The following is a 22,642-nucleotide window of genomic DNA, read 5'->3' on the forward strand; positions in this document are numbered from 1 at the left end:
GAGTTGACTTGCAAATATTCCAAAAAGCTTAATTTGCGTCGATTTGCGTTGATTTGATTTGCGTTAATTTGACTATATTTGAGTTGTTGAGAGCGCTGGGGACGTCAGTGTCAGACTTCAAAGGTTAAAGTTGAGACAATTGACTTACACCAGCGTTGGCACCGCACACGTCGGTGCGGATGTAGGACGGGCCGGACGTGCAGCGGAGGGCGTAGGTTGTTTGGTCAACGCACGCGTCGATGATGGAGGCGGCGTACTTCATCGATCGTGACTCGCCGTCAATGAACATGTTGACTGTCGGGACGCTGGAGTCATTTCTTGCGACGACGAGTCTAGGGAATTGATCACGCGCAGCGACTGGCCTGGTTGCTTGGAAGGCATCAAGGAAATCGGTGTTCCCACCAGCGGCGGCGGCGAGGTGGAAGGCCATAGCGATAGTTTAGTTTGTCTTGGTCGCTGTAGGGAGATGTATGGACAGATGATGTGGATGGATGGGTGTCCAGACAGTTCATGATTGCTCCGTCATAGCGCAGTCGGTTTCATATATTCATGGACCTGACTCACTGCCCGAAATGAGCATCAGGCACCGGAGATGAATCTGCCTTCATCAGGTGGAGGAGGATCACGCTAACACAAGATCCGTGCCTCTAACCGATATGGGTAGGTGAGGTACTCCATCAAAGGTTTCAATGATTGTGGGATTTAGCCGCTTGCGCCCTGGGGAGAGCCCTACGGAGTACCATGTAGAGTTGCATTCAAATTAGACACTGCGGAGCCTCGCCGCACCAGCCAGGCTGTGAGTGAGAATTAGGCGTGGCTATAGAGCACCCCATACTTTCCCAAAGGGGACTAGCCCGCCACATTTCCACAAGCACACAGTCAATGCACAGTATCCGGCACAGTTAGCGCCTGCCCACATTTTGTGCGCGACTTCCACAACACCACAACTCCGGCCCAGATCTCCTCTGCACAACAGTAACGCTACAGTTCAGTAGAGGTACGATTTCGACCCCGTGTAAGCGCTCAATCTAACAATGAATGTCCTCGCAGATACCCGAACCATGGAACACCCGATCCTACGCCCTTGTGGCCCCTGTTGGGCAGCCAACAGTTACATGCTCAAGTAAGCTTAGATCAACCAAATGGTATTGAACAGATTGAGGTATGAAACGAAGCTTGAATTGGAGTCACGATTCCAGAGTGACCACACAAAATGAAGGATCAAGATAGTGGGTTAGGGAGCCTCAGAATGTCCCTTTCTTGTTGGAACTGAAAATTGTCCTCTCTAATCCTCCCAGGGGAATTACCCCCCTTATATAGAGACAGTGTGCTATGATATGGCGTTTATGGCAGGAACTGCGTCATTGTGATGGATCTGTGTTGACTGAGAGTCTCGCATTGAACATCAGTGCTCAGTCCGTGAATCTTGGTGCCAAGTGTCACAAATGAACCAACGAGAGTCAACAACGGCGGCTTACTTGGCAGAAGCCAGTGGGGAACATAGGACGTTCCGAGCCAATCACTTAGGACCAATCGGAACGAGTACTAGAGGTGCTCCAGAGAGCTCTCAGGAGCATGAGAGAGCACCAGTGCAAGGCCAATCAGAGGACGCTCTAAGAGGCTCTCGAGAGCACCATAGAGCATTGGCTCTAGGTGGCTCTAGAGAGCACGAGAGAGCAACCAAATGCATCTAGTATATAGTCACTCGTTCTGGAGGACTCTGGGAGTTCTCCAGTAAGCAACTCAAGTGCAAGATTGTCAGTACCCTTGGACATTGCTTGTTGTGAACCCTTTGGCTTCACCGAACCTCACCCCGTTGTCAAGTATAACCTTCAGGAGTCCCTTTCAGAAGTTGGGGCTTTGAGATTCGTCACACCAAGGAACCCACTCAGTTCATCACGGGCCAAGCCCGTTACAGTGAGCGGCTCACCAGGATCACCGTCAAGAAGGTGATCGCAGTGATCGCAGGTACGGAGGTCCCTGGGGGAGGAAGCTGTATATAGTCTACGATCTTTAGGCCTACGGGTGTCACGGCGATTGCGCCGTGCCTGCTAGGACCCACGGGTGGAACCCGGCATGTGGAAAGCACGGGCCCCTGTGGGTTAAATATTCTGCACCTCGCTGCCGCGAGATCTGTTCGTAGCTCCTCGAGCTACGTCTTGACAATCAAGCCTGCCCGTACCTGACGGAATAGAGCTTAGACTGTAGTTTAGCCCGAATACAATTGTCATTGGATTGTCCGCCTGTCCCGCCGTGACAACGGGCATCACTGCAGCTTCCTCAGTAAGCAACTCAAGTGCAAGATTGTCAGTACCTTTGGACATTGCTTGTTGTGAACCCTTTGGCTTCACCGAACCTCACCCCGTTGTCAAAGCTTTAACCTTCAGGAGTCCCTTTCAGAAAGTTGGGTCTTGAGATTCGTCACAGACCACCTTCGGCAACCACCTCCGGGAAGCAGAACATGATGCGATAGTTAGGTACAAATACTAGGATGAGTCATGGACGGGCATCTTACCGATACATAGGTCGAGCTCACGCGCTTTCAGTTCTCGTTCTACCTTCCTGCTTTAGCAAAGAGTAGCATTGCTCAATATTGACTTGACTGCCTACCTCTATATCTTTGCTACTCTCACCCTTTGGCAGGTTGCAGACTTGATGGATACCAATGAATATGAAGATCCCTCTCCTTGCCACCCTCATCTATGGCTGCGCTTGTGGCGCCGACCCTACTGCCGACCCAAGTCCAGACCCCTCCTTCAAACCCCTGGGAATCTGTCCCTCTCACACCTGTACGTCCTTTTTCAACAAGGAAGTTTGGGTCAATATAAAATGACATTCCAGTTACATATAACTAGTGGTTAGGACCTGTAACCCTTTCCGCTATATCTCGATTCCTGGTGCAGCTCAATGCATCAATAAAGGTTTAGTGGACCAGAATATAGTCGAGATCCTAGCGTGTGAGGTATACGACAAGAATGTAGTAGGTCTCCATATCGTCCACAATGTTATCATTCCTTTAGCTTGAACCTATACCAGCTGGGTCTGCGCCTGTGCTGGTTATTTCCCTGGTCTTGGCGACATCATTAAACGCCGCTGGTGTCTGTGAAACAAGCAGTATGGCTCTCCGCAAACCTCGTTGGAGGAAGCCCTGCATGTGTCTCCCGAAGACAGACCCTGCAATGGCCTTTAGCATCACTCGGAACACGAGGACAGAACTGTTGCCCGAAGCAAGTCTCTCGGCCTCACAGACGCTTCTGGCCACATGCAATGTATCATTTGGCCTCACCCGGTTCACAGAGCTTAGCGTCGAATATACGGTTGGGATTTGGAGTATCAGTGCACATCGGATTGCGGATGGTGAGGATTTCCATCCTGAGGGGTTGACATCTCATGTCCGGTGACTTCCTCGCACGGTGTCCAAGTGGTTATTGGGTAGGAAGCCAGGAGCAAACGAAGCTGCTGACTCCTGACCTCATACAAACTGTCAACCTCCATGTGGTGGTCTAGAAAGGTGCCGCTGATTGCGTTTCCATTCAAGTTCGCAGACGAGCACCCCAGTCAACCTAGGAACGATATGCCCAGGTTCTGCGAGAAGCTCTGTTGAGCCAGTTCACATTTCAGTTTTCAACCCGGGTAAGATTACCAGCTGAGGCTTTTCGGCAAGTCCCCGTAGACAAGAACCATGAAACCGAAAGCCGTGGCAAATGAGCGTGAAGCGCCAAATAGGACGCGTCCATCGACTGCTAGTCTTGACCGGAGCTTTAACGAGGTGAAGGGGACGTTCCTCAAGCCAGACTTTCAAGCCGACTTCTGTCTCCGTCCCTGAGAGGGCTTGATCAACGACCGTGTGGCAGTAGGATGTCGCGCTGATCGCATCGGTGCTGGTGTCAATTTCAACGAGCTACAAGCGAGTTCAACCATTCGCCACGAGTCCAGAGATCAGGGCGATACAGCCAGAAGCGGCGAGGCCGGCGAGGCCGGCGACGATAAACAAACAGACACCGTCGGCAAGAAAACGAACAGCAAGCAGTATCTTCCCCCGCACAGGATTTCGTCGCGAACTGGTGGCCCAAGCCTGCGAACTACCCAAACTCCACAACCCTTCGATACGGTTACGATACTCTTTCGGCGAAGTGTTGACTTCGAGGCGATACTCCACGAGGTGAAAACTAAGGTAAGCCTATACCCCCCAGCCCTCAACGCTCTCCGCCAAGTTCTGTGTGTACCTTAAGTTTCCAGCGCTACGATTTGTTTTAAATCGTCGCGAATGGGATAGATTGCACGGGAAGAGCCTGACCGACGTTTCGGACACTCAGTGCCTATTAATAATCCTTTCGCGAGATGCTCCGCCTCGGCTTCAAGGACGTATAAACAGCACACGCCGGATGATGGACACGATAAGGCGCCGCACAAGCCGTCTTTAAACTTCAATCAGCGCCAGTCGTCAGCGACATTCGGGAATTGGAGCATGAGGGTCGGCTCACCGCTTTGTCAGAACGATGTAGCGGAGCTCAGATGTCAGGTGGCGCGTGGACTACGAGACAAAGCAACAAGAGTCCTGTCGGTAGTCCGCACGTGGCAACGAGGTTTCGTCTGAACTTACATCATCAATGACCTTCGGAACTTGAGCATCCCCGTGCCATATGCAAAACCATGCCCCAATAACGGATTGATGAATAACGTAAGGTACTTTGACGCACGCATGTTCCGCGCAAGTTCTCAAACTGGTCACTGGTCATGAGCCCCGTAAGTGTTGGCTTGATACTGGTGCTCGTAATCTCGTTAGGATGTTCAGAGATTCAGTAAGAGCTCGCGGAGCATCTATGGGCTAAGCTCTGAAGTCGCGCACTCACTTCAGAGCGACAAAAGTGAAACGCTACATGCTCAACGGGCAACAACGGCCTTTGCCGAAGACATTGCACCGAAACAAGCAGAGCAGCTGCCCGGGGCTGCACGGGAAGGGAGCCAGCCATTGACCAATTGCAGCTTAGTCCCGCTCCCCAGCCGAGATTGGCTTAGCGCTGGGCGCCGTTGTTCCTTCCTGCTCCATTTCCCCATGGGGGGAGTGGAGATGATACTGGCCTTGGCCTCCGGAGGCACGCGAGTCCATTCCTCGAACCACGCGGGCTGGCCGGCTTCTTTAAAAATGGCCTCTTTGACCGAATGAAGAGCTGGAAGTTGGCTATTTGAAGTGGCTGGTTCACTCAGCCCGTTGTCGCAAATTGAGAACGCTGTCAACTGCACGGTTTCCAGGCGAGCCATCTACGTGCCCGTGAAAACGCCCTCGCAGCTTCCCCCTCCAGCTCTGCCGCACGGCTCTTGCCGGAAGAAACAAGTCACTTACGGCTCTGCCTGCGATTGGCCAGAAAGACAGCCCTCTCCTGCCGTTTCCATTCATGTTGTGACACCCCGATGCCTGAGGAACCAGTCCCCGCACGCCTGACTGCCACCCCCTCTCGCTTCCGCTCTCTCTTTCTCCCTTCCATACTTAACCTGCTTCATCCAACACCGATTCACCACTCCCATCCTCTCCATCAATCAACTCCATCAAAAATTCAGCGAAAATGCTCGCCTCAAGCAGGTTGACCGGCGCCGTCGCCCGTATGGGCCTGAAGCAGCCCTACCGTTTGATGTCAACGGCACAGGGACAGGGTACGATCTCCACCCGGTGGGCCAGCTGTCAGCTCCACCGATCCCCAGAATGCGCGATTAACCAGCTCCGTCCCAACTCTAGCTCGCCTCTCAAGCTCCATCGTCTCCACTGCTCGCCAGCAGGCGACCGGCCGTCACGGCCTGCTTCTCAATGGCGGTCGCAACACGTTCACTTCCACCATGATCCGCGGCGCGATGCAATCCCGCGGCGTCGTCGTCGAGTCCACGGCCGCTGCGCTCATCACGGCTGCCAAGGTGCACGGTGCGGGTGCGGCCACAATTGGCCTCGCGGGCGCTGGTGTCGGCATTGGCACTGTCTTTGGCGCGCTCATTCAAGGCGTCGCTCGCAATCCTTCGATGAGAGGTAAGAATCGCAGTCACGGCTGATGAAATACACTGAGCAAATGAGCTGACAGCTTTCGTCAATTGCAGGCCAGCTCTTCTCATACGCCGTCCTGGGCTTTGCCTTCGCCGAAGCCACCGGCCTCTTCGCCCTCATGGTTGCTTTCCTCCTTCTCTACGCCTACTAGATTCGCATCCAGGCAGCTTGTGGATCGTGCAATCGTGCATCGCATTTGTGCGTTGGGACCACGACACAGATTGACGAAGATGGACCCTCGGGCTGGTGGAGATAAGACCCTGACCCAGGCGAGCGGGCCGCCGCCTTAGCGCTGGTGTCCACATGCTTTCGGGGGATCCGGCACCACATCCAGAGCTCACACATTCTCGGTGGACCATGTTCTGTTGGAAGCAATAGAGACGGATGGGCATGTAGCATATCTCGAAGACGATACAGGCGGCGTGTAATTAAGAGAGGAATTGGCTGCGCAGTTTTCTCACTCTAACTTTCTTTTCATGCTTTGTGCGATGCTAACAATTGCTAAGATTCCATTTTCCAATTGAACCAGGCAGGGTCTTGGCCCAGGGCATCTTTTACTGCTCTCAGATCAGAATGTCAAATCCTCCTTCCCCCCAACTTACCCTCATACACCGAGGCCCATCGTACCACCACATCTCCCATCGCCGTCTCCTCACCAGCTCCCCGTCGTCAGTGCGAACTGGGCGTTGATTGCCCCTCTAACTAAGCCCACGGATGAGAGCAGGGGCAAGGCTACCAGGACACTCCAGCTCGGTAACACAGTAATACCTCGATTGATCCAAATACCAGCCAAAGTCCAGGCGCTGCCGTCTTGCCCCTTTGAAGCGGATCTGCGGGTTCTGGCCGGGGAACCGGGTGTTCCAGCTGCCGTGTTCCGAGGCCGACACGAACTTGAGCTCGCCGTTCTGCACCCACACAGCGATGTGCTCCCAGTTGTGGCGGTGCCCGTCCGTGCCGAAATCGGATTCGAAGTAGTAGTCGTACATGTGTGAGGGGACAAGAGCATACCACTTGGGACGGACGTAGATGTTGGTTTTCGACAGCCGGCTCTCTGCACGGCAGAAACACAGGATGGTGCTCTGCCCTTTGCCGGGGTCTGTCCGGCGTTCACTTGGCCGCTGGGTGAGATGGCCACAGTGGTGTAACCGCTGTCGGTGTCGTAGTCCAGGGCCGGGTCACCATTTCTCCTGCTTTGACCATGCGCTCGCCGGGATTCGGTTGGGCAGGTCCCTAGCCTCGATGGCGACGGGGCTTGTTGCGACGGTCGGGAGAGACCAGAGGGAGGCTGACGCCGCGGCGAAGAGGGTCTTGAAGGGTGACATGGCGCTGATGATGCCAGCTCGAAGGCGGCTGAGAATGGCTTCACAGGAGGAGAGGCAGAGGTGATTTTGGGCTCTTTTTAGCGCAGGTATCCGGAGCCAGCATGGCGTCCTCTTCCGTGCCATCAAAGCTCTTTGCGAGTACGCGGACCAGCTTTTGGAGTCGAACCGAGCTCGTACGCGTTCAGTGAGCGTCAAGTCTACGCGAGACTGGGCTGAGTAAGTTGACGGCTTTACCGAGCCCATTGCTTCTGCCTGGGAGGTTGTAGCCTCTAGGGCCAAGCACCTCAATAGTCGCTTGCCTGCTCGCTTTTGTCTTTTGACAACATTAAGCGAGGTACAGCTCCACTATGAGCGGTTGACCATCCAGGTCCCGCCCCACACCAAATTCCCAATCGGCTAAAACCTTTTCCGTGGGGCCGCGACGAATTAGCTCGCCGGGGGTGTGAAGAGCCGCTCCAGCTCCCTGCGGTCAGGGTCAGGTGGTTAGGGTTTATGTTAATGGTTAGGTTTCCGCGTTTGGGATAGAATTAGGTTCAGATTCAGAGAATAAAATATGATGGTAAATTTAAGTAGTTTTAATGCGTTGAAGTTAGTGAATTTGAGAGCAATGCAATTACGTGTAGGGGCGTCGTCGTCCCACTCAACCCGTGGCGATGACCCTTGACGATGTCTACACTTATAGCATGGTAGATGTAGTGGGGTTGACCTGACATTTGAGCATGACAGAAGCCCAAATGCGAACTAATCCGATGCCCCGCTCCATATCTCACCCAGCTTCACGCCTCCACCATGGCGGAAATCGGGTCAAGATCAGCGGCATCTCCGTCCGTGTCGGCATCGGCTTCATCAGCGTTCACGTCCACTATTCTGACTTCGGTGGAATCGACGCAAGACGGCAATCCCCCAACCACGCAATTCACCAGTATCCAAAATATCTTCAACGTGATCAACAGTACTACTGGAGATTTTCTTGTGGTCACAAGTATGATATTCCCCTCTTGTTCCTATATACCTAACTGGTAGACTAATCATTATTCAGACGTCTCCCCTAACTTCTTCACCGAAATCGAGTGTGAGCGAGACAAGCGACGTCGCAAGTTCCGTTTCCGCCACTACGAAAGCGATCGCCAGATCCTTTTCATCACAATCCCAACCTTCTTGCATGAACAACTCCATATCGGGCTTTACCAAGGCTATTATAACAAGCTTGTCAGAAGTGGTAGAGAAAACAGTTGGATAACCGTCGGTACTGCCACATGTAGAGCACAAAAGGTCACCCAGGAGGAGATGGTGGGGAGGGTGACTCTACCGGCGGTCCAGACCCAGAACGTGGTACGAAAGGATTCTGGCCGACACTTATGATCGAGGAAGGAGACTCGGAGTTGTTAAGCGAGCTCCGTAACGATATGCGCTGGTAGTTTTTCACCTCAGAGCATCAAGTCAAAATCGTTTTGCTCGCCAAATTCGAACACACACGCCGAGCCCTCATTTTGGAGAAGTGGGAAGAAGAACCCAGCATAACTCGCCCAGGAGCAACGACAACACGACACGCCGCTGCCCTGCAGCCAATGCTCCGACAGACTATCACGATCACCGAAGACACCACGACCAACCCAGTCACATATAACGTCGCTAGCGGCGCGTTGGTATTGGGATTCAAGCTCCTATTTGTTCGAGGTTCAGGACCTGGAGAGGAAGACTTTGTCTTGAGCGTTCAAGAACTACAGGCTTACGCGGAGCGGGTTTGGAGGATGCTGTAAGATTAGTTAGCAGCCGATCAGAATTGGCATACCACAGTAGTCGAACCCAACGCAGACATTACCTACTCCCGCGGCAACTCATTTTGTGGACATCTGCAAGAAGCCGGAGATGGACAAGGCATATTCAAGCACCTTAGGCTACGGCAGCCAGAATGAAGGTGACTATGCCTTTCCAAAAGCCCAGAAGCATAGAGGGCAGCTTCCACTCAGTCTTAGGTGTTGGTTTAAGTCAATCCACTTGCAGTGTTACTTATAGTAGTAGTCGTCAAGTGACTTAACCAAGATAACACTATTCTTTTTCATCTTTACTACCACACCTCAGTTAGCCGAGTTTTGCTTCAGATCGCCTCAACAGCTCTCCACTTCTCTTTGTTTCTCACACGCGCTCGTGTCAACTTGAACCCAGATATCGCCCAAGCAATGGAACCTACCATCCGGCTCCGCCCCCATTCTCGCGCCGCATGTTTCAAATTGTCGTTCAATTCCCTTCGAGGCGGAAGTCGTCGTGGAAAATGGGAACCAACAGCACAGATGGATGGACCCTTTCGTGCGCCTGTGTCCGCCCCTGGCGGGAGCTGCTAGATAACCGTGTTGCAGAACGTCTGATGTGGTTGGTGCTGCCGTGGTAGGGGGCCCACGGTTGCATTGGGAGCGGTTCAAGTTGGCTTCCATTTGTCATGAAATCACAGGGACAACAACGTCTAGGTTGTATTCTGCGAGGCCTACGCTTGCTTGAAAGTGGAAGCTACAGGGCGCCTCCCCAGACAGCATGCTTTTTGAGGGACACGTCTGTCCTTGGATGCAAAAGGGAGGCTCTCATCTGCATTGTCAACCACGGGCAATCGGCCAAGGATTCCAGACGAGACCGGCAGTAGCTTTTAAACGTTAAAAGGATTTACAATTAAAGTTACCTAAGGCAGGTTAAGTTGACATTCTAAATGGAGATGGCGCGCGACCTGTGGCCATGCGAGTTCCGTATGGCGAAGACGACCGGCATCCAGCTGTCGGGCGTACGTCTCGTTGCGTGGGAAGACTACACAGTAGGTCGACTTCTGCCACTGCAGTACTGGCGGTGAAATCTCCTGAAGCATGCTAACATTTCTGGAGGCCGCTGACTAAGGTACTGTAGGCTGGCTGATCGGGTGTCTCACAGGGGAATCAGTCGCCGGCTTTCTCCACAAGATAGGGATCCATGCGTAACTGCCGGTTCTCCACTCCAACGGCGATCTCCTCTGTCTGGTACGGAATACGAATTACAGGGGCTAAAATGCGGGGATGGCCAGACAGGGAAGGTAGGCCGTCTCAGAAGGTGGTCAATTGGTGGAAGGGATGCGCGAGACCCCTGACTCAACCAGGATATCACGCTCGACGTTGTCATTAAGGTGCAATCAGAAGCTTTGTGCTCGATCGCCACGACATTCGGCTCTAAACATGACCGAAGGGCCGAGGAAGCACCGATGTGCTCGGGTGAACATTGACATCAGATGATCAGAGAAGCAACATGCCAACACCGCAAGTTGATATACAAGGACTTGCCCCATCCCCGTGAAATAGTGCAGTTCCGTCCGACAACTTCGACTTGAAATTAGAATGCCGAACGAGTTCTGGAAGAGGCGTTCGCTGCGAGTGCGTGACAACCAGCGAACTAAGGCCGCCGAGCTGACGCTGCGCGAGTCATTGTATCCCCTTTGCTTGGTCACCATCCTCTTCTTCCTCTGGGGATTTAGCTATGGACTGCTGGACACGCTCAACAAGCATTTCCAGAACACGTTGGATATCACCAGGGCCCGATCGTCTGGGCTGCAGGTAGCCTACTTTGGGTGAGCCGTCAATTAAGTAATGCTTGGGGGTCTTCTACTGACCTTGTAGGGCATACCCCTTCGCCTCGCTCGGGCACGCAGCATGGATGCTGCGGCACTTTGGCTACCGCGCCGTCTTCATCTGGGGCCTGTTTCTGTATGGCCTTGGGGCACTGCTCGCCATCCCGGCCATCATCCACCATTCCTTCGCCGGCTTCTGCGTTTGCATCTTTGTCATTGGCAATGGCCTCGGCTCGCTCGAGACAGCCGCCAACCCCTACATCACCGGCACGTCCCCGTTTTCTTTCCCGATTTTCACCCTGCCAATACCATCTAACATGAATACTCACCAAAACAGTCTGCGGACCCCCAAAGTACTCTGAAATTCGCATCAACGTAGCCCAGGCTTTCAACGGAATCGGCACTGTCATTGCCCCTGTCCTCGGCTCTTACGTCTTCTTCAACTTTGACGAGCTCACCGCCCTCCGCAACGTGCAGTGGGTGTACCTGGCCATCGCGTGCTTCGTCTTCCTCCTCGGCGCCGTTTTCTACCTGTCGACCATCCCCGAGATCACCGACGCCGACATGGCCTTCCAGGCGGCTGAAACTCACGCGGGCGATGCCCAAAGCTCGGGCAACCTGCCGTTCCGCAAGCAGTACCGCCTCTTCCACGCCGCCTTCGCCCAGTTTTGCTATACGGGTAGCCAGGTCGCCATCGCCAGCTATTTCATTAATTACGTGACCGAGACGAGACCGGGCACCAGCTCGGCGCTGGGGTCGCAGTTCCTGGCCGGCTCGCAGGCCGGGTTTGCCGTGGGGCGGTTCGCCGGCGCAGCCATGATGCACTTTGCCAAGCCGCGCAAGGTATTTTTGGCGTTTTTGACGCTGTGTATCGTCTTTGCGGCGCCGACCATCACGCAGAAAGGGGATACCAGCCTGGCGATGCTGTTTGTGGTGATGTTGTTTGAGTCGATCTGCTTCCCGACCATTGTCGCGCTGGGGATGAGGGGGCTGGGCAGGCATACGAAGCGCGGGTCCGGGTGGATTATTGCAGGTGTGTTTGGCGGTGCGTGTGTGCCGCCCTTGATGGGGGCTGCCGCGGATTTGCATGGAACGGGTTTGGCTATGGTGGTACCACTCTGTTTCTTTGTGGCAGCGTGGACGTATGCGTTGGCCGTCAACTTCTGGCCGTGGTATCGGGATACCGTCGATGCCTTCTCTACGACCGAGGTTGGAGTGCGGGAAAGGCCGGATGGGGTGTTGGAGGATACGGGCGAGAATGGTGCTGGTGGAGGGGAGATATCAGGGAGTGTGGACGAAGAGAAGGCTGGGGTGGTGAGATCGGAGAAAGCTTGACGCGGGAAAGGAAATCTGACCCCCAAAACAAGTCCCAATGAGATATTACCCTGGAATAGCAGGCATGCAGATATGAAAAATCCGGCTGCTTCACGTTGGAGAGAAGATGGTCAAACCCAGCCACTGTTTGGCTGGTTCTCCACCACAGAGCATCGCAACGAAAAAAGCAAGAGAATACTTCGTGATACCCTACTCAAAGTGTCCATGGGTTTTCCGCTACAGAGGATCCAAACGCTCCCCTGATGGCGTCGAAAGAGACGGCCACAGTTCAGGGTCACCTGCCATGTCATAGTGGATGGATACAGGTACGTCTGCGGCCGCCCAATGATCGATTAAGCTACCTATTCCATCCCTCTGCGAATAATTTGCACTGGCTTGCTTTTGAGTCTTCCATTTGAGTCCGGTGTGTTTCTAGAGTCATTCATTGATTCTGATCAATGCAACTTGATGAGGGCGATGGATGATGTCATACTAGCAACAACAGGGCTCTCTGGGAACGACTCACGTCACTATCTGAATCCTTTGCCTGCTTTTACATGATCTGCATCACTGACGCTTTTCAAAGTCAACCAAATCAACACTCACGAGTTCTGATGAACCACTCCAGCTAAACCACCAAACCATCACCACCATCAGTCCTAGTACCATCACACAACTCATCACCAACAACCGAGTACAACACCAGAAATGCAATCCATCCTGCAGTCCACAACCGGTCTCGGGCCCAAGCCCGTCCACCCGGACAACCTCCACGGCCGCGTCGCCGTTGTGGTAGGCGGCGCATTCGGCATCGGCTTCGAGGTGTCGCGCGCGCTCGCCAACGCAGGCTGCCGCGTGCTGATGGTCAACCGCAAGGAGGAGCAAGGCGAGGACGCAAAGGCGACCATCGCGGCCGAGTCGCCCGGCGCGCAGGTCGAGTGGCTCGAGTGCGACATGGGCAATCTCTGGCAGATCCGCGACGTGTTTACCAAGTTGGCACGGGGCTCGGAGGAGGAGGGGGGTCTCGGTAGGCTGGATTATCTGGTGCTTTCGGCGGGTATTAACACGAATGAGTTTGGGCTGGATGCCGATGGGATCGATCGGCATTTTGGCGTGAATTACCTTGGGCAGTTTTACGTCGTCAATCTACTGTGGCCGGTGCTGAGGAAGACGGCCAGGATGGAAGGGGCGCCGAGGCCCCGGGTGGTATTTGAGGCGAGCGAGATGCACCGCACCGCGTCGGGAAATGTGCATTTTGCGAGCCTCGAGGAGATCAATGACGGGAGTCTGGGGCCGACGGAGCGCTATGGCCGGACGAAGCTGGCTATGATCTTATTTTCCAAGTATGGGTTGGCGAGGAAGGTGATCAAGGAGAATGGCGATGATATCATTGCTGTGGCGGTGCATCCTGGGGCCGTAAGAATTTTGCATTTTGCTTCCATTTTCCGTTCTTGGTGGAATAGGTATTGACAATCACAGGTCAACACGGCCATGCAGCAGCAGTGGAAGGACGCGTACCCCGGCGTCACGGGCAAGCTGCTCACCTGGGCGATGCTGGCGTTTGGCCGCGATGTGCAGCAGGGCTCGTACAGCGCGCTTTGGGCGCTCACCTCGGACAAGGTGCAGAGCGGCTGGTACTACAGCGACCCCGACCAGCCCGGCAAGGAGTCGGCGCAGGCCTCGGATGAGAACCTTGGAGAGGCATTGTGGGAGCTATCCCATCGTATCATCAAGGACAAGCTCGGCAAGGACGCGCTGGTGGACTGGAAGACATCCGCATAGATGTGGAGGGAGTTACAAGGGCGTGTTGAACAACCCGAGATCTGCTAAAACTTGGCAATCGGCTTGATCAGCTTGAGCGTTTAAATGTTAGCTAGTAGAACTTGATATCCAAACGCTTGGTCCCTTACCCTCCCATCTTTCATATCGGTGATAGCCTTCTCGATCTCGGTAACAGGATAAACTGGGACTTTCCTTTTCTGTGCAGGTCAATAAGTCGGGGGATGAACTGATGAGGGTCAGAACCGATCTAGAGAAGGGGGTGTAGCTACAACCTCCGGAGGATCAGAGTCACCCTCAGCAATGCTCACCCACGTCTTCTTGCCGGCAAAGAAGGATCCTGAGCCCACGTTGATCATGTCATCTTTGGGCGGAGAGCCCACCGACGCGGCCGTCCCGCTGTAGGCTAGACAATCCAGCATTTGCTCAACAACTGCAGACACTCCAGTCGTATCAACGGCAAAGTCCACTCCCAGACCTCCTGTCGCGTTCTTGACCTCAGCTGCAAGACTCCCTTGAATCATAAAGAGTTGATTGTATGTGTGGCTCCCAACTCCCGTGCCAATGCCAGTTTCTGCTCAACAATGTAATGGCACCAATCTGCCTGATGAGAATGCCCGCGGCGGCCAGAATGGCGGCAAAGCCAACACTTCCCGCTCCAAATACTGCCACCGTCTGGTCCGACCGGGGATTGAGGAAGTTGAGAATGGTCCCGGCGCCTGTCTGATAGCCACCACCCATGGGGGAGTAAATGGCCAAGTCGTCGGGATAGGGGCATTTTGACCACGCAGGTTTCGTGAACCACGGACATGCGTGAGTGGGAGGACTGCCCAAAGAAGTGGCTCCTGACCGGTCGACCGTCTGAGAGCTTGGCAGGGCTGCTTCCGTCTGCACGGCAGATACCACTTAGGTTGAGGGATGGGAACGAGGAACAACTGCTGAACTTGTCGTCTCGACACGAGCCACAGTCCCCGCATGCAGCAAAGGAGAGCAGAGCGTGGTCTCCGACTCGGAGGATATATCCCTGACATCTGAGCCAATGGCGCGGACAACACCAGCGCCCTCATGTCGAGCAATGGCAGGAAAGTCAAGGAATGGAGCAAGACCGCCCTGCTGGAGGAGTAGATCCTACATGTAGAGGCCTTATATTATAGAACGCTTCACTACCCATTGCAAACGATAAGCATATACCGTGTGGCAGACGCCCGAGTACATCATCTCAGCGAGCACTTCATCCGGTTCAGGTCTTGTATGACTATTGGAGTCATTTCAAAACCACCCCTGAGTTATGCACCACAAGGGCCTCGGTCTTGAAAGGAAGTTGCATGGCAATGTCGGGTCAATGCTAATGATCTTTTGGATTGGAGGAGAAATGTGAGGTAGGTGGATGGAGAGAACTCTCGCTGGTTGTCGATGTCCCACTTGGAGAGATCAAGTATCCCCTGACCACCGCACGCTCAGACAGGAAGAAGTTCTCCGTGCAGTTTCCGATCAGCCCTCCTCACAATGATTCCCGCTTCCCCCAGTCTCGGCCAAGACAGCCTATGGTGTTTTGATCACCAGATAATATGGCCCCACAGTGATGTTAAGAGGATCGTGTTATCCCATCACGCCGCGGTTTTGCTCCAAGGTCCCCTGCCAGTTTCATGGATGCTATGCTGCACGAACCCGAGACAAAATCGCCCGTCTCAGCCATATTCTGCCCATTTGTGTTGCTCATTCTACCGGATCTAAGTGGCCTTACGCAAATTGCCCTTGATAGACATGAGAATGCAGGCCCTCGGATACTTTTCTCCGCTTCCCGGCGAAGCCCAGCTCGACCCGCGCTGTAAGCTAGGCCACACCCCTAGCATCCGGAACTGCTCTACCGTAATTTCGGGTTCCTGTTCAGCTGCACGTCGAGAAGAAAGAAAGAACATTACGAAGATCCTAGCTCTAGTACATCAATACCTGCCCAGGCCCGAGCAAGGTCATATTAGAAGGTCAGAGTTGGAAATTTGAACACGCAAGTAGCGGTTGGCAACCCAGCTGTTGCAATCGTTGCATGCATCTGACTTGATCAACGGCCGCGGGCGCCCGTTCTTGACAGGATCTTGACTCTGTGTTGCGATGGGAGCGCCAACCGTATTTAAGTGTAACTTAATGACACTGCAGGCATCCCCGATCCAAGACGACCAGACATGATTTGTTACGCTTTTAGGCTGCTTCCCGACACACGCACAAAACCATTGACGGCCGCTGTCGGTTAAGACATGTCTGTGCTTCGTCGCACCAACATGTCGCCGCCAATGCCGGCAACACGAAAGAGCCGACCAGCATGCCTGAAGAGTGCTTGGCCCGAGGAAACGAACAAATCACCCCCAGGAACCTGTGACGGAACGTAAGTCTTGTTTACTTGCTTCAACTCAGAGAAGTCAGAGGCATTCGACTGAGGTTGTGTTCAAGACAGCTCTAGCACACTACATGTACTCGCCGCCCGGGCCTCCCAGATCCTGCACCAGCTTCACCGCAGAAAAGCCTAAGACGGAGACAAGACGGAGACTACCGTTTCGGCGCCGGTCTCAGTTGAGCCTTCCTCCAACAACGCCCATCGTAGTTCAGTACATGTGCTGCGAACGTCCCCGAGAATACTGTAGTTGAGACAGCCCGGGTGAGCCCAGCCGAGCCCGGACACAGCTCAGGCACCCATGTATGACATGAGACGATGTCCGTTTGTATCCAAAGAGAGGCTTGTACTGCCTGGATGTTGTTGACAGCAGACTACTCGGGCGGATGCCTGTGATAGTCGCATTCCCGGGTTCTCTTTGGTCTGTTAGGTATGCTTCGTGGTATCTATGCGGCCCAGTTCTCTACCTCGACTTTACAGGCCTTCCACAGAGGTACTGTATACAGGGAACACAAACCCAGATTGGGGAGCTTAAATAGGCATATGAACAGACATCCCACAGAATAGCGCGGCGCATAACACAGGGCAAATAGATCTGCATGTGCTCACTCTGCCGTGCGTCACCTGAACGAGGGCTTAATCCAGCAAGTCCTGTACCTTACGATAAACACTCAGCATTGCTCCAGTCATTCAGGTTGCCTCCCTGCACAGCTCATATCTGTCGCAATCATAGCTGAGTTCCAGTTTAGCGGACAAGACCTCCGCAACAGAGAAGCCGCTCACACAGGTCTTGTTCGTATTAGACGGCACTACTTCCTAGTCCGATAGCCATACGCTGCTAGTCACACGTCGGACTTAAACTTAGCAAACCAGTGCTACAGGTTGTGAGAGGTTAGTTCGGAGCCTTGTGACACCGAATTTCAACCGCTGAGCGCTGTGAGGTCGCTTGGGGAGGAGTCAAGAACCTCAGATCCACATCCGAACAGAATCAGGCATGGTTGCTAGCACCGCATTCCAGTCTGCCTCAGTGACATTGGGAGTCCGCTCTGCTGCAATGTGCCGGATAAGGTACCTACGAGAGAGAGAATGAGAGATAGTAAGAAATTGGGGAGAAGATGAAGAAAGCACGACAGAAAAGGAGTGTTAACCACTAATAACCTGAAGATCCGCCGCTGTTGTCTCTAACCCTCTTCACCACCTCCTCCTCACTCTTCTCCACCACAGCGATTCTTAGTTCTCAGCCTAGAGATCAGTCCTTACTTCCATATCTCAAACCACCTCCTTTTACTTCTTCCCAAAGCATCACTGGGTCACCCCGCATGCGCATATATGCATTCACACCCTCAACTCCCGCATGACCTGATGATAACCCTCCAGCACCAGCCTTCCCCTCTCCTCACTCCGCACCTTAATACTAATCCGATACGGCAGCGGCTCCAAGATGACATGGCTGTTGGTCGCCTGCGTGTCGATGGGCACGGCTTGCCCCGTGCGCGGGCAGATCTCGGGGCCGAGGTTAAAGGCCCACAGCGTCGCGGCCGCGAAGACAAACGTCTCGTCGTCGACAATGTTCTGGCCCAGACAGGTGCGCCGGCCCCAGCCGAACGTGTGCATCGAGTGGCCCTCGCGGAAGTTGGGGTATCGGGTCAGCGGCTCCTGGTAGGTTGGCCAGCCCGGCTCGAGCCAGCGCTCGGGCCGGTAGTTGTCGCCGTCGGGGTACTTGGCGGGGACGCGGTTGAGGGCCCTGACGGGAGGGTTAGGTTGGTTTATTATTTTTATTTTTATTATTTTATTTTATTTTTGTTGAGAGAGGGGAAGATGTGAGTGGAGGAGGTACTTACCATTCGCATGCGAGAATGACTGTTCCCTTCTTGATTTTGACACCCCGGTATTCGTCGTCGCACTCGGCTTGGTGGGGGACACCTGCGCGAGTGTTGTCAGTTGAGTTGTGCAACAATCTTGACAACAAACTGGCGCCGAATCACATGAAACTTACCCAGCGGCACACCGGACCTCCACCGAACTGTTTCCTTCAAGCAAGCCCGCACTGTGGGCAGATTCGCAAAGTCCTGAATCGCCGGCATGCGATCCCCGCAAACCTGGTCGATCTCGGCCTGCGCCTTTTTCTGCCACTCCGGGTGCAGCGCCATGGCCATGAGGAAGAACTTGAGCGGTCCGCTGATGGTGACGACGCCGACCAAGTTGAGGAACCCGATCATGCAGCTCGCAAACGCCTCCTGGTCCTCTGGCTGGTCCAGGCTCTCGTTTCCCTCCCGCCTGAGCTGCTCAAAGTACCGGTACGCCCAGGTATCGTTCGGCAGGTCGCCCCTCCGCATGCGGTTCTTGGCCAGGCGGAAGTTGTTGAGCCACCAGGCGCGCTGTTCGCGCTCGCGCCAGATCTCATAGTTATACCACGGGTTGACGAACGCGGGCAGATACCACAGTGGGGTCAGGGTGTTGGTGATGGGACCCGAGACACTCATACAGTGCAGCGTCTGGTCGGCGCTGTCGCCGTTGGTGCGTCCCTGCGTTGCGTCGTCCCACGCTAGCCGCGACATGACGCGCCCGCAGTACTCGCGAGTGTAGTCGAGGAACCTCGCCGGGTCCAGCAGCAGCAGGCCCAGGTACCGCTTCATCTCCTTCTCGACGTGGCCGTAGAAGTGATGCCTGTAGGCCTCGGCCATGGCGGCGTGGCACCACTTGCGCTGCGTTTTCCAGATGTCTGTGACAGTTTGTAAGTCTATGATTTCACAAAATGCAACAGCATAGGCTCGTTTAGTATCTTACCATGACGGTCCATCAGGGCAGAATATGCCGGGCCCTCTTTGTGCCTGATGAGGGACCGGATCTGTGGCCGGCCCGAGTAGATGTGGCCTCTCTTAACAAGCAACTCCTCTGCAATCTTTTCGTCGGATACAATTATGAACGGCTGGTTCAGGGCTCTGGTGTAGTAAATAGGTCCATGTTCGTCTGCCCATTCCTTGAACTTCAACCAGAGCGAAAAGCGCGGTAGGTCATGGACACGGCCCACGATGGGGAACTGTTGCGGCCCTGGAAACCTGGCTTTGGATCCGGCACTCTTTCTCCATGTGAGAACTTGCTTGACGGCTGAGTAGAGAAGACTGGGGATGGCCAAGTAGAGAATGAGTAACGTGAGGTCCTTCATCTTGGGTGCACTGTGCCAAGGAAACTACCGGTAGGTGGTCACGTTGAGGGATGGTCTGACGAGCGGCAGAACGGGGGAAGGGGGCTCATGACCGGGGAATTGAGGGTACTAATACGAAGCAGCCATCTGCCTCCGTCCCATAAAGCAAGCAATAACCAAGCCATCCCGTAATAGCGAGATTTGCAGTGACGTGGGTCATGACTGTCTCACAGGCCTGCTCTTATTTGGGCTCCGGCGGCCGGCCCTGGCACGCACTCAAGGCTCGATGCCCGAACCAGCAAACTTTGTCACCCGGAGGCACGTTGTACATGCTTTGGATTGCGGCAACAGAGCCACATTCCATCGGGCGAGCAGCCAACCACGACGCGGCGGCCTCGCTATTTGGGACCCGACGTGGCGGGAGTCCGGACGGGCGGGCCCATGAACAAAGCTGTCCGGGAGAAAGACAAAGCGGGGAGACATGTATTATGAGCTGTGGGGGTCCGCAGCCGAGAATCGGCATGTGGTTCCGCTGGAAGCCCTATGATTGTCATGGCCGGCCACAACCTGTCTTTTGGCGAAGTGCTCAAGGTGAAGATCATTTCAGCCGCTTGTCCGCAAGCAGGGCAATGTTGTGTAGCGTGCTCCGTCAGAGTCATCACCGAGCGACTGAGGTCGGACGACTATATCAGGCTGAGAGTTTGCAATATCGGATTCCCTTGGACTGCAAGGGACTTCCATTCAGCATGCCAGGGGTGACTTAAGTCCCGTTCCGCACAGAGGTAAAGCTTCCACCGGGCTACCATCCCATTCAAGATAATGACAGCGGCCAACGTGATGTCCACATCTGCCCTCCGGCTCTTCCATTTCTCGGTATGCCGTGAACTTCCTGGTAAGGAGGGCCAGGTCTCAGGCACTTGTACTTGTACAATGCCACAGCCGCCCGTCAAGGAGCTGCTGTGCTGATATGTCTAAGCGCGTTTGGCCGAGTCAACCGGTGCAACTATGGCATGACAGCAGGCAGCCCTGATGCCGTGGCATGCGGCAGAATGCGGTGAGATTCTTCCGCACCCGCACAAGCCATGTTCCACAGCAGGAGCGAGAGTTGACAGGGGTACTGAGGTATTGAGAATGAGGGGTTTGAGGAAGATGGACATCTGAGTTGGGGATGTCCGACGCTTGGCTGCCTGGCAAGCCAATGAAGTGCCTGCACCATTTTCAGCTCTTCCAGGACCGAAGGGTTTCGGGTTCGTCGTGATTACCGTGCAACCTCGCATCCGGGTCGGCAGACATAGAATCCACGGTGCTGGGACCAAGAAACTTGCGAAGCTCGAACCACTTGTAGGTCCCTGCAGCAACTGGACATGGTCTGAGGATGGTATCGTGGCACCCTCTCCCCTTCCTCGTGACGGGAAGGCGGCCTTGGGTTCCGAGCAGAAGCAGCACCGGGTGATGAAGGTGCTGCATGTTTCGGCATGGTGGATCCTCAGCAGATATCCTTGCGAACTGCAATGAATGAGTAGCGAGACTGTGGTGATTGAGCAGTGTTGTGGGACCACGATGCACAGGACTTGCGGGTGATCGCTGTCGTCGGCTCGGCAGAGCAGGAATCATCAAGGAGCGGTTTAGGAATCTTTATGCTCTGTACTGAAGCCGCCCTAACATCGGTTGATGTGGGCGACGATGTATGCCAAATCTTGGTTCAGTGGCTCGTAACTAACCTCTACTCAAGCCGAAGCGGCGTGCGGGTGCCGCTGCAGAACCAATTGCTCGGTTTGAGCGGAGCGAATGCCGCCGCAAGCTACAAGGTAACGAGTACGGATACTGCCTAAGCAGTCATGAGAGCTGCATCCGATGTACGGTGGCTTGGCGGCTGCAGCTTGTACGACCGATCACCCAAAGTGCACTTTGATACTGAACGAGCAACTCGACAGCCCTATTGATGACCCAGCACCGAGGCTTGACAGAGATTTAGAGGGCATGAAAGGGAAATATTACCCTACCTTGCTGAAAAGAGGTATTGGCTGGCATACTTGACTGGGCGACCGATGATTTGCTCAAGATGCCGAACTCCCAGGAGTCAGAGAGAACACGAGGAGCGTAACTAGACCGCCCAATGACCGCGGGTCGGCATCATCCGGCGCGATTTGGTCGCTGTCGCCGACTCGAAACCCTCGGAAGGCAAGCCGAGCAGTGACACCACAGCATTCCAAACGTCGGGACCGAGAGGGGCATCAAGACCGAGGGAAAATGTCGAAGAGTCGCTGATGTGCAAGCCCCCATCCTGCTGATTCGCGAGTGGTCTCAGCCAGGGAACCCACCCACTTGGAAAGGGTTTGTGACTGGCGTTCTGGGTGCTCTGGCGACCACTCGAGGGCCGAGCATAAATGTAGCGCCGTAATGGCCCTGTTGATCGGGCATGATATGGTTTGGAGTTGTCTGGACAAGACAGAAGGCCATTGCTAGTCCACCACATGGTCGAGAAGCTGCGGCGAGCACCGGGCGAGAATCGATTGTCCGAATAAGAGGGCCGCGCACGGCGGCCGGGCCAATCCGAAAGGCATGTTTCGGTTCCGGCGGCTGTCAATGACGGCGTCGCCGCCCGGTCTGAAAGGACTCGGCAGCGTAGGATATGGCGGGCCGGCCACGCAGGCATCCGATTGAGACCCGGGGAGAGGATGGAAGCGTTGGCGGTTATGGAATTGTTGCCGGTGTGTTCGGACGTTGCATGACGTTCAACCCCATGGATGTTGATGTGACTGTGTGCGCTTCTCGGCCTTCATATCTGCTTCAGGCTTGTAGTGGCGGAATCGGTGACTCCCTTGCTTCGACGCTCGTGAAAGAAACAAGCATCCTGATTATACCGATAATGGCCACAGCTATGCGCTGGTTATCCGATGTAAAACGATATGGTTGTGGGGGAGGAGGGGGAAAGGGTTTAGTTGTAGGTGTATTATTCCTTGTTGCTCTCACAATGTGGAAAAGGAGATGAGCATGGCCTTCTATGGAAAAGCCTTCTATGGAAAAGGAGATGAGCATGGCCTTCTATGGAAGGTGTCCCACGTTCGAGGCAGTGGGGTTGGTG

General features: G+C 54.4%; 11 protein-coding genes across 11 annotated transcripts in view; 4 read left to right on the forward strand and 7 right to left on the reverse strand.

The window, feature by feature from the left end:
• Nucleotides 1-262, reverse strand: part of N657DRAFT_579689 (uncharacterized protein) — a gene marked incomplete at both ends in the record, with an annotated part of 3,620 nt that extends 3,358 nt beyond the window's left edge. Inside the window, one exon of the mRNA XM_062789411.1 lies at nucleotides 149-262. Coding sequence (XP_062644335.1) covers nucleotides 149-262 — 114 coding nt within the window. The remainder of the gene's footprint in view (nucleotides 1-148) is intronic.
• A 900-nt stretch (nucleotides 263-1,162) lies between these two features.
• Nucleotides 1,163-1,991, reverse strand: N657DRAFT_649060 (uncharacterized protein; the record flags this gene model as incomplete). The annotated part of the gene is made up of 2 exons (XM_062793648.1): nucleotides 1,163-1,425; nucleotides 1,875-1,991. Coding segments are annotated over 2 exons (198 nt in total), but the record flags the coding sequence as incomplete, so codon positions are not given.
• Nucleotides 1,992-5,413: 3,422 nt separating this feature from the next.
• On the forward strand, nucleotides 5,414-6,433 carry N657DRAFT_157739 (uncharacterized protein). Its single transcript, XM_062786001.1, has 3 exons — nucleotides 5,414-5,652; nucleotides 5,735-6,016; nucleotides 6,085-6,433. Exons 1-3 carry the CDS (start codon nucleotides 5,565-5,567, stop codon nucleotides 6,180-6,182), a joined length of 468 nt encoding a protein of 155 aa, XP_062644337.1. The 5' UTR covers nucleotides 5,414-5,564; the 3' UTR covers nucleotides 6,183-6,433.
• Nucleotides 6,434-6,729: 296 nt separating this feature from the next.
• Nucleotides 6,730-7,017, reverse strand: N657DRAFT_579539 (uncharacterized protein; the record flags this gene model as incomplete). The annotated part of the gene is made up of 1 exon (XM_062789398.1): nucleotides 6,730-7,017. The coding sequence occupies one exon, from the start codon at nucleotides 7,015-7,017 to the stop codon at nucleotides 6,730-6,732; it is 288 nt and encodes a 95-aa protein (XP_062644338.1).
• Nucleotides 7,018-8,065: 1,048 nt separating this feature from the next.
• N657DRAFT_666139 (uncharacterized protein) lies at nucleotides 8,066-9,113 on the forward strand (the record flags this gene model as incomplete). The annotated part of the gene is made up of 4 exons (XM_062795324.1): nucleotides 8,066-8,335; nucleotides 8,393-8,611; nucleotides 8,641-8,751; nucleotides 8,785-9,113. The coding sequence occupies exons 1-4, from the start codon at nucleotides 8,143-8,145 to the stop codon at nucleotides 9,111-9,113; spliced, it is 852 nt and encodes a 283-aa protein (XP_062644339.1). The 5' UTR covers nucleotides 8,066-8,142.
• Nucleotides 9,114-10,703: 1,590 nt separating this feature from the next.
• Nucleotides 10,704-12,268, forward strand: N657DRAFT_683654 (MFS general substrate transporter; the record flags this gene model as incomplete). The annotated part of the gene is made up of 3 exons (XM_062796588.1): nucleotides 10,704-10,933; nucleotides 10,983-11,286; nucleotides 11,318-12,268. 3 exons carry the CDS (start codon nucleotides 10,704-10,706, stop codon nucleotides 12,266-12,268), a joined length of 1,485 nt encoding a protein of 494 aa, XP_062644340.1.
• A 687-nt stretch (nucleotides 12,269-12,955) lies between these two features.
• Nucleotides 12,956-14,029, forward strand: N657DRAFT_579623 (NAD(P)-binding protein; the record flags this gene model as incomplete). The annotated part of the gene is made up of 2 exons (XM_062789409.1): nucleotides 12,956-13,663; nucleotides 13,727-14,029. The coding sequence occupies 2 exons, from the start codon at nucleotides 12,956-12,958 to the stop codon at nucleotides 14,027-14,029; spliced, it is 1,011 nt and encodes a 336-aa protein (XP_062644341.1).
• A 44-nt stretch (nucleotides 14,030-14,073) lies between these two features.
• N657DRAFT_658459 (NAD(P)-binding protein) lies at nucleotides 14,074-15,294 on the reverse strand (the record flags this gene model as incomplete). The annotated part of the gene is made up of 8 exons (XM_062794902.1): nucleotides 14,074-14,100; nucleotides 14,158-14,221; nucleotides 14,273-14,540; nucleotides 14,623-14,749; nucleotides 14,811-15,050; nucleotides 15,080-15,154; nucleotides 15,218-15,244; nucleotides 15,283-15,294. 8 exons carry the CDS (start codon nucleotides 15,292-15,294, stop codon nucleotides 14,074-14,076), a joined length of 840 nt encoding a protein of 279 aa, XP_062644342.1.
• Nucleotides 15,295-17,423: 2,129 nt separating this feature from the next.
• On the reverse strand, nucleotides 17,424-19,709 carry N657DRAFT_602871 (cytochrome P450). The gene is made up of 4 exons (XM_062790128.1): nucleotides 19,200-19,709; nucleotides 18,409-19,134; nucleotides 18,254-18,335; nucleotides 17,424-18,156 (listed from the first exon to the last, which is right to left on the reverse strand). The coding sequence occupies exons 1-4, from the start codon at nucleotides 19,576-19,578 to the stop codon at nucleotides 17,748-17,750; spliced, it is 1,596 nt and encodes a 531-aa protein (XP_062644343.1). The 5' UTR covers nucleotides 19,579-19,709; the 3' UTR covers nucleotides 17,424-17,747.
• Nucleotides 19,710-20,424: 715 nt separating this feature from the next.
• On the reverse strand, nucleotides 20,425-21,291 carry N657DRAFT_157922 (uncharacterized protein). The gene is made up of 2 exons (XM_062786003.1): nucleotides 20,820-21,291; nucleotides 20,425-20,764 (listed from the first exon to the last, which is right to left on the reverse strand). The coding sequence occupies exons 1-2, from the start codon at nucleotides 21,169-21,171 to the stop codon at nucleotides 20,529-20,531; spliced, it is 588 nt and encodes a 195-aa protein (XP_062644344.1). The 5' UTR covers nucleotides 21,172-21,291; the 3' UTR covers nucleotides 20,425-20,528.
• A 336-nt stretch (nucleotides 21,292-21,627) lies between these two features.
• N657DRAFT_157920 (uncharacterized protein) lies at nucleotides 21,628-22,578 on the reverse strand. The gene has a single exon (XM_062786002.1). The coding sequence runs from the start codon at nucleotides 22,211-22,213 to the stop codon at nucleotides 21,662-21,664; it is 552 nt and encodes a 183-aa protein (XP_062644345.1). The 5' UTR covers nucleotides 22,214-22,578; the 3' UTR covers nucleotides 21,628-21,661.
• Between the last annotated feature and the right edge of the window lie 64 nt (nucleotides 22,579-22,642).

The sequence above is a fragment of the Parathielavia appendiculata genome (assembly GCF_033297405.1).
Source record: "Parathielavia appendiculata strain CBS 731.68 unplaced genomic scaffold N657scaffold_16, whole genome shotgun sequence".
Classification (NCBI taxonomy): domain Eukaryota; kingdom Fungi; phylum Ascomycota; class Sordariomycetes; order Sordariales; family Chaetomiaceae; genus Parathielavia; species Parathielavia appendiculata.